The sequence below is a fragment of the Alosa alosa genome, chromosome 20 (genome assembly GCF_017589495.1).
Source record: "Alosa alosa isolate M-15738 ecotype Scorff River chromosome 20, AALO_Geno_1.1, whole genome shotgun sequence".
Lineage (NCBI taxonomy): Eukaryota > Metazoa > Chordata > Actinopteri > Clupeiformes > Clupeidae > Alosa > Alosa alosa.
The window spans coordinates 6,044,007-6,054,006 of NC_063208.1; the positions used below are offsets into that span (position 1 = coordinate 6,044,007).

Here is a 10,000-nt window from a genome sequence, read left to right on the forward strand (position 1 = left end):
ACAGCACACACACACACACACACACACACACACACACAGACACACTCACACAACACACACACAGCACACACACACAGACATGACTCCTGGAGTCCAGTACTGGCTGCCATGTTGCTCTGCTAAAGTCAGCACCTCATCATAGCGTCCGATGATGCTAAATCAGTGAGAAGTAACAGCGATAGCAGCACCGTATCCTTTTACTCTATAGCCAATCTACAGTAAGTACACAGCATGCTGTAAGAGAATTACTGTAGGCTGTGCTATTGTCCATTGCAGGTGCTTTAGTCTAAGTGTACTGTAGCCTTACAGTGAAACACATGCTCTTGGGTAGTTCTACAGCACTGGCTAGGCCAAACCAACTGAGCACGGCAGTGTCTCTGCATACAATGCCATTACAGTTAGCAGCCTAGTGGGGGTTGAGATGTGGACTGAGGCTACTACCACTGTCAGTTCAACTTCCTACGTTCTGTTTGAACAGCACTGAGCTCCTGAGCTTTTTAGCATTGAACACACACACACACACACACACACACACACACACACACACGCACACACACACACACACACATATACTTTTATCTGCATACATACACAAGCACACTAGATCTCAGTCTCTTCCCCTTCAGCACACACACACACACACACACACACACACACACACACACACACACACACACACACACACACATATACTTTTATCTGCATACATACACAAGCACACTAGATCTCAGTCTCTTCCCCTTCAGCACACACACACACACACACACACACATGATGGATAAGTTCCCTGCATGGGGCCTCTGATCCGTCTCTCAGCCCCCCAACACCAGGAGGCAATAACACACACACACACACACACACACACACACACACAACACACACACAACACATAACACACTACTACTTTCACTACAGGCCTGAGAGGATAACAGTGTCTCTTCTCAACAGATGAATATGCAGCACAGACGTGTAGACTGGGGGGAGGGAATCTCCTGACAGATCACATACACACACACACACACACACACACACACACACACACACACACACATACACACACACACACACACACACACACACACACACACACACACACACACACACACACATACACACACACACACACACATCTCTCCTTGTCTCATGATTAATGGCTGGGTTTTGTGTCCCTCATGATTAATAACTTTCTCTTTATGTGTCTCTCCACTCTCTCCTTCTCTTTCTCTCCTTCTCTTTCTCTCCCTCTCTCTCTCTCCTTCTCTTTCTCTCCCTCTCTCTCTCTCTTCCTCTCTTCCAGTCTTTTTCAGCTCTGTCCTCTGCATACACTTTTTCAATTCTCCATGCCCCACGTTTGGGCTGTTTTTAAATCCTGTCATCTCTTGTGTACAGGCTCTGCGATAGCATTCCTCTCTCTCTCTCTCTCTCTCTCTCTCTGTTACTGTCTCTGGGTGTTACACATGTTCTTAACAATTGGTAATATGAGAAAGAAACAGCGATAGACTGTGTGTGTGAAAAAGAGGGAGATGAGGGGAAATGAGAGAGGGACAGAGGACACTCATACCACACACACACACACACACACACACACCACATAACCTCAGGAGTTTCTCATAGAGATGTGCCCCCTATAAAATGTGTGTACTCCAATCCACCCCCCACCCCACCCCCCTTATGGTAGCGCCCTTCACTTTCTCACTAGAAGCCCCCACCCCGCTCGTATGTTCATGCTAGGTGTACACTTAAATAACCATACATACAGGTTATATAGATGGTCATTTCACAGACTGAAACTCAGGCTGGGTTTGAACCTGTCACAACCTCCTACTGCCATGCTGACTCCAAAGAGGCAAAACAGGGGGACCTGTTCTGTACATTGTTGTATGCCATTAACCACAGTAGGTAGAACAACCAAACATGGGAAGTATGATGGTTCGACCCTGCATTGTAGTACATGATACGATGCAACACTTCCCAAAACGCTTAAAACACAAAAGACCAATGCCAACGTCTGTCATTGTAGGCGAAATGTAACTCAGATTAGTGTATAAGTATATATACTCTTTTGATCCTGTGAGGGAAATTTGGTCTCTGCATTTTTCCCAATCCGTGAATTAGTGAAACATATTCAGCACACAGTGAGGTGAAGCACACCCTGATCCCAGCGCAGTGAGCTGCCTGCAACAACAGCGGCGCTCGGGGAGCAGTGAGGGGTTAGGTGCCTTGCTCAAGGGCACTTCAGCCGTGCCTACTGGTCGGGGTTCGAACCGGCAACCCTCCGGTTACAAGTCCGAAGCACTAACCAGTAGGCCACGGCTGCCCCCAAAGTGCACATGGGCTAGAGGCGGTCATGTGTGTAGAGAAGAGATGTGTTTGGATTTATGTCATTACCAAATCCACATGCAAATTTGTGCACACTTCAGGCCGATTTATCACAAGTCATAAAAGATTTAGTTATTGGTTCAGGGTATTAGGTTTGTGCCTCTGATTACCATGAAACAGCAATGAGAAATGTGTTTTTGTTTAGTGTGATATTAATAGTCAAATTTCTTTTTGAAAAGTATCTAATTTAATACTTTATATGTTAACTGAGCAAACCTCCCTATCATAATTGACTGTGGGCTGTGTGTTTTTTCAACATCAAGTTCCACAGCAGTGTGTATTCAAAAGATTTCCACTTAACTTATGTTACATAAGAGACTTCAAAACTTTTAGCTTGTGAATAAATGAAAAAATAAATGTGTTTATGCACTTATACTTGTTAAATATAAATGAAAGAAATATTAACGAAGCTCATAATTCAGCTTTGACGCTCTTGGCATTTAATTTCTACGACTGGTTTCCTAGCAGCGTGGAATCCCTGCGAGGTACAAGTAAATATAATTTAAAATTACACCCTGATGTGATAAATAGCTTCTCAAAATGAACAGAACATTGTTGCTGACTTAAGCAAAAATAAAACACTGAGAAAGTGAAGCTTGTGTTGAAGGCATCTTGGAGGTTTGTTGGTCAGGGTGAGAGAAAAAGTCCTGTTCTTCTCGAAATGAAAACTCAAACTCACAGTTCATTGTAATTTGCTTGTAGCCTGCAGTTACCATAAAAATGGGCATGCAGTCAGTTCACATCAATAGATTTCAATACACTTAATTGGCATTACCAAAGCATTAAATAAACAGCCTGTTCAGATCAGTAGATTTCAATACACTTCATTGACATTACCAAATCATTAAATAAACGGTCTGTTCACATCAATAGATTTCAATGCACTTATGCAACATATGCATATATACAGTGTTAAAAAATATGCATATATATACAGTGTTAAAATATGGTGTTAAAACAGATGCAAACATACGGTGTTAAAACATATGCAAACATACACTGTTAAAATATGCTGTTAAAACATACGCATGCATACAGTGTTAAAATATGGTGTTAAAACATACGCATGCATACAGTGTTAAAATATGGTGTTAAAACATACGCATGCATACAGTGTTAAAATATGGTGTTAAAACATACGCATGCATACGGTGTCCCTGAGAGAATGGAAGACACATGAGAGAAATGCGAACATGTGAGGGTGTATGAGGACCGGGGCACACAAAGCTTTAAGTGATTTTTACTCTGAAGAAGACGCGTGGGCATCGAAACGCTAGTCGGTTTGCACTGATTAAAAATCTCATTGACTTCTGCGTCCTGCTCCGTGAGCTCCAACCAGGCTGAAGCGCAAGTGATCCCCTTCTAACGTGAGAGTGTATATTCATAGATCTCAACCCTCCCGTTTTTTCTGGGTCACCTATTTTTATTTTTTTTTCTGCTGTCTTCCCGTTTTAATATTTTTCCCGTAAAATATCCTGTATCTCAAAACATTAGCCCGGCCACCGGACTTTGTTGCTACCCCCTTGCCCCCCCACACCACCCCATCCGCACCCTTTTTATAAAAAATCAATACAAATAAATTGATAACCAAAAAAAGTATATAAGAGAAATAGAGCATGCAACTGTACCAGTGTTATTAAGGGAGTTTTATTAACCCCCCCCTCCCTCTTTTATTATCTCTGTCACTCTTCTCATGTTGTATTCTGTAGTGATTGCTCCTCCAAAGTGCACATTTGGTGGGTTTGATGCTGAAGAAAAAATGGGTCCTTCTCCCAACTCTCCCTCTCTTCTTCTTCTCTCTCTCTCTCTTCTTCTTCTTCTCTCTCTCTCTCTTCTTCTCCTTCTCTCTCTCCTCTATCCTCTTCTCCTTCTCTCTTCCTCTCTATCTTTTTCTCTCTCCCTCTCTATGCTTTTGTCCTCCTCTCTCTTTCTCTCTATCCTGTCCTTCTCCTCTCTCCTTCTCTATCTTCTCTCTCTCTCTCTCTCTCTCTATCCTCTTCTCCTCCTTCTCTCTCTCTCTACCCTGTTTTCCTCATCTCTTCCTCTCTCCTTCTCTATCTCCTTCTCTCTCCCTCTCTATCTTCTTCTATCTCCCTCTCTATCCTCTTCTCCTCCTTCTCTCTCTCTCTATCCCATTTTCCTCACCTCTTCCTCTCTGTGGCTGATTGAAGTAGTTTTATTTCCCCTACCCTTCACTGCATTCTGCATTATAACGTACAGTATATGTTTTTCTTTCAGTTGCCACATCGCTGTTTTAATTTTACTTCTCATTTTTTTTTTCATAATTGAAAAGTTTGATGGAAACTTTAAAATGATGTCTGTCTATGCCTAGATTACTTTTCATACATTTCCATATATTCATTCCCCTTGTTCACCTTGTCTGTCCTTCCAACACTTGGATCTTATCAGAATTCTTGTATACTTTTCGGAACACAATCATCAGTATTCTGCAACAACATTTATTAGACACACTGTGCTATTTAGCAAGTAGTCAGGCCAATTTGATGTATACCTCAAATTTAAATTGCTGCATTGCTGCAAATTTAAGTGCTGCATAACTGGAGAGCTCTATGTACTGTATGTATGGTGGAATAAGCAGTATTCATGCATTCATCAGTTTATTTAAACTGCTCTTATTTGACCCCTCCCCCACACACACACACACACACACACACACACACACACACTCACACTCTACCACAAGTTCAGTGTGTCCAGAGTGATTAGACCACTTGACTCAGTTCCAGCGACAGTCGTCTCAGGTCAGCAATTAGTAAATATCCCACAACTAACAATGTCCACCTCCAAAGTGCTTAAGGAGCTACGGCACCAAACCCACAATCCCCCCCAGTGCAGGGCAGGCCGCTGGCCCAGTCTAAGAGGGGTCATTGGGTCACCCAGCCTGTTGCTGCTACTACTACTGCTACTGCTGCTACTGCTCTGTGTAGAAAGGGCCGGTTCCACTGCAATCAGCATTAGAACCATTGCTACTGCTCTGTGTAGAAAGGGCCGGTTCCACTGCAATCAGCAATAGAATCACTGCTACTGCTCTGTGTAGAAAGGGCCGGTTCCACTGCAATCAGCATTAGAACCACTGCTACTGCTCTGTGTAGAAAGGGCCGGTTCCACTGCAATCAGCAATAGAACCACTGCTACTGCTCTGTGTAGAAAGGGCCGGTTCCACTGCAATCAGCAATAGAACCACTGCTACTGCTCTGTGTAGAAAGGGTTGGTTCCACTGCAATACGCATTAGAACCACTGCTACTGCTCTGTGTAGGAAGGGCGAGAACTGCACTACTATCAGCACCAAAACCACAGACGCTGTCTGTAAAAAGGGTTTATATACACATATACTGTCTGTAAAAATGGTTTATATATACATATACTGTCTGTAAAAAGGGTTGGGTTAAACACTATCAGCAACATTTACCAATGACAACATGACGCACACCATTGGCACCATTGGCTACCTCCAGGAGTCCTCTACTTACCCCTGGCTGAGGGGGGGCAGGGGCTCATCCATCTGGCCAGTAAGGTTAAGGCAATGAGGCTGCAGTTCGCCCAGAAGCTGCTATACGGGACTGATCTACCGTGGGTAGATTTCGGTCTGGCAATGCTGAGAACCAGGACTGAGATGCGTTTGGATCGACAGCTGTTCCTGGTGCCACACACTGCCACTGTTCAAACTGAGCCAAAGCCAAGTTTATAGCTCAGTCTTTGAGGCCTGGGGACACTTTAGGGTGTCACGTTCGGAGCATTATGGCCTCAATGAACCTTTGTTCTTTAATCCTTTCTGGACAATGGAGGGTGACATATCAAGAAACATTGTGTCTCTTTTCACTGGGGCAAAAATAACAACACTTGGCCACCTGCTGAACCTTGCTGATAGACGCTGGCGCTCTGTCCTTGACCTGGTGTCCTCTTTGGGCTGCAGGTCAGAAAGGGTAGTGGAGGGCATATTGAGAAGCCTGAAGGCAGGTCTTCCTGACTGTCTATTAAGGTTCATCAATCATGTATTGGATGGGGGCCCTTTTTAGGTCCCCTTTCCGGATTTACATATTACCCCTAAAAGCCCCACATGTGCCTCTACAGGGACACTGCTTTCTTTTAAGGGGATGCTTGATATACATTTTACATCAGTGGACAGAAAGATGTTGTATAATGCCATTGTGAAATCTCCTAATGCTAATGTACAGTACTTAAGGGGAGGGTTGACACAAAATGGAGGGGTCATTTTGGGGGCAGTGAAGATCTGTCACCATAATGGAGGGTACTGTACAAGCCCCCCATACCAAAAAGGTCTGGGGACCTTCAGTGGCGGGTACTTCACTGTGTCATGGCCACAAAGGTCTTTGTCGTTCAGGCATGATCTCTCACCTTTAGTGTAGTGTCTGTAATGTACCCGATTCAGTGTTTCATGTTTTTTGTGACTGTCTGAAATTGTTGTCCCTTTTTCAGTTGGTGGAGGGAGTGGGCCAGAGGTTGGGGTTCACTTTCTCAAAAGAACTGTTCATCCTTGGGGTTAAATACTCCAAAAACAAAAGGGAACTGTGCACCTTCATGAACTTCTTGATTGGCCAAGCAAAACTGGCAATACTGGGTAATCGGTTGGAGGAGGAGGGCCAGATTGTCAACCTTGTGGACATGTTTAAAGCTTTGGTGGAATCAAGGGTTAGGGTTGAATATGCTTTCTTTAAAGTTTCAGACAGTGTGGCTCATTTCTCACAGAAATGGTGCACTGACAAGGGTCTGGTCTCCATTATTGATGGGGCCTTGGCACTTATGTGGTGATGCCATGGGGACTGGGGGGTTGGGGGGGGGCTATACTGTAGTGTTTTAAGGTGTTTTTTGATCCATGCAATGGTTCAATAAAAGGGGTTTTAAACGTCTCTCTCTCTCTCTCTCCCTCTCCCTCTCTCTATCTCTTTCTCTCTCTCTCCCTCTCTCTCTCTCTTCCCTTTCTCTCTCTCTCTCTCTCTCTCTCTCTCTCTCTCTCTCTCTCTCTCTCTCTCTCTCTCTCTCTCTCTCGTGTGTGTAGGTCATGCCTCCCTCTGGGATGCCCTCCGTCCCCCTGATGGTGGGCAGTGGGGTCTCCTGCACTGCCCTCTTCATCATGCTGCTCATATATGCTGCCTTCTGGAGGTATGTATGTACACACACACACACACACACACACACACACACACACACACACACACACACACACAAAACACACACACACTGCCCATCAGTCTGTCTTTTTGAATGTCACTGGCTGTGTCGTTGAGGCCTTAGCTGTGCTCCTAATGTTTTTTGCTGTCTGTCCGCGTCTGTAAGCTCTTGAGTGCCCGCTCAGAGTGTGTCACACAGAGTGTGTTTACAGTCTGCCTCCTGTCTGGGAGTGTGTCACCTCCTCAGCGCTGCTCAGGGAAATAAACCAACACACACACACACACACACACACACACACACACAGAGTGTGTTTACAGTCTGCCTCCCGTCTGGGACCATGTCACCTCCTCAGCGCTGCCCAGGGAAATAAACCAACAAGCGCTGATGAAAAATAAGCTGTCAAAACATGGCGACAGAGTTGAAGGGTAAACGCCAGAACTCTTTGCTCCGTCTTTCTCACTGACAACTTTTTTTAACTCATAACACACATAAACACAGACTCTCTTTCTCTTTCTCTCTCTCGCTGCATTTTGACGAAGTTGCTGTTCACACATTCATACACATGGATTTCTTAAGGGGTTCATTAAATGATTGATTAGCATACAAATGAATTCACACTTTCTTTTGTGCATGGTAATAAGATGTCTTCTTTCATCTATACCATGGCCATTGAAAAAGAAGTCTCTGATTGGCTGGAAGTTTGTCATCAACTTTGCCAATGTAGTGGCTAGTCAGCAGTTGCCAGAACGTCAGGCGTTTAGTTCTCTGCTGCCACCACTGTCCCTTGTTAGGTCTCTCTACTGTACGTTGCTGAGACAATCTTATAATGAAATAAATCAATAAATGAAAAACAGGAAAGGCCCTACACATAACTTCACACTCACAACACACTCAACGCCTAACTGAGTCTGTAGCTCAATGTATGAAGATACAGGGCTATATGCTACATGCATACTTCCACATTCTACATTCCATTTGGTGTTTGAGTGTTGTGGGAGCCCCTACTAAGCTGGCTGCATCCAGAGTTTGGACCTAAATGTCCACAGTACATCGGTCAATCTCCTGACAAAAAAGAGCTCTTCAGGCGAAGCGCTGACCTTAAGCCAGCTTTGTCCAGTTGTTCGGGATCAATACGGACTTCTGGGGCCCTCCGAGTGCACACTGTCCACGTGTCCTTCTGCCTGGAGCCGCATCCGGCAGTGTTGCGTTCAGCATGGCAGACTGCGGGCCACATCCGGCAGTGTTGCGTTCAGCATGGCAGACTGCGGGCCACATCCGGCAGTGTTGCGTTCAGCATGGCAGACTGCGGGCCACATCCGGCAGTGTTGCGTTCAGCATGGCAGACTGCGGGCCACATCCGGCAGTGTTGCGTTCAGCATGGCAGACTGCGGGCCACATCCGGCAGGGTTGCGTTCAGCATGGCAGACTGCGGGCCACATCCGGCAGTGTTGCGTTCAGCATGGCAGACTGCGGGCCACATCCGGCAGTGTTGCGTTCAGCATGGCAGACTGCGTGCCACATCCGGCAGGGTTGCGGTCAACGTGACAGACTGCAGGAGATTGCACTAGTGCTCTGTTCGAGCAACTCAGCTGGAGATGGGTCAGGATGACTCCTGGTCAGGACGACGCAGCGGGCAGCAGCATGAGAGCGTTCAGGACGACTCCTGGTCAGGATGACGCAGGCTGTCAACATGACTCCCGTTCCCGTAAATGTGCTCTCAAAAAATGCATTCAAAGCCACTCTCCTTCTCTCGCCAAGCAATCAGACTCACTCTCTCTTTTTTTCTCCTTGAAAAGGGCAAGGCTAAAAAAAGCAAAGTGATATAAGTAAGTAAATAATTAAATAAAACAACCTTTTCCTGGAAAGAGCAAAATGTCTGACTCATTGAGAATTGTTCAGAGTGTTTTTTTTTTCTATATTGTTTTGTAAAAAAGAACGAGAGCTGGAGAGAGATGGAGAGAGAGAGATAGATAGAGAGGGAGAGAGAGAGAGATGGAGAGAGAGGGATAGATAGAGAGGAGGAGAGAGAGAGATGGAGAGAGAGAGATAGATAGAGAGGAGGAGAGAGAGAGATGGAGAGAGAAAAAGAGGGACGGGGAAGGAAGGGAGGTGTGACCAATATATTCAGTTCTTCCCTGAGAATTAGATGTTGAGAAGGAGAATGATGGACAGAGAGAGAGGGATAGAGAGAGAGAGGGGGGGGGGAGTCTGACTGACTGACAGAACCAGAGAGCTGGCGTGAGAATGATTCTGAACGGGGCCCAATCGATCGTTAGCTGTAATTGGGACCAAACAAGTGGTGCGCCGCAGACGACATACGGCAGGATTACTCTGCGTGGCCCTCCGCCATGTTGCCGCTGACAACCACACATCGCTCTCGCACACGAGAAGGAGAGAGCGACAGCCAACACGCTCTGATAACAGATGGCTCCAACAGGTCACATGACCACTTAAGCAAGACCTGTTTCA

At 45.5% G+C, this 10,000-nt stretch overlaps 1 protein-coding gene across 1 annotated transcript in view; it reads left to right on the top strand.

The window, feature by feature from the left end:
* adgrb2 (adhesion G protein-coupled receptor B2) overlaps positions 1-10,000 on the top strand; it is a 345,858-nt gene that overhangs the window by 261,370 nt on the left and 74,488 nt on the right. Inside the window, 1 exon segment of the mRNA XM_048230149.1 lies at positions 7,419-7,522. Within this exon segment, the coding sequence (XP_048086106.1) occupies positions 7,419-7,522 (104 nt within the window).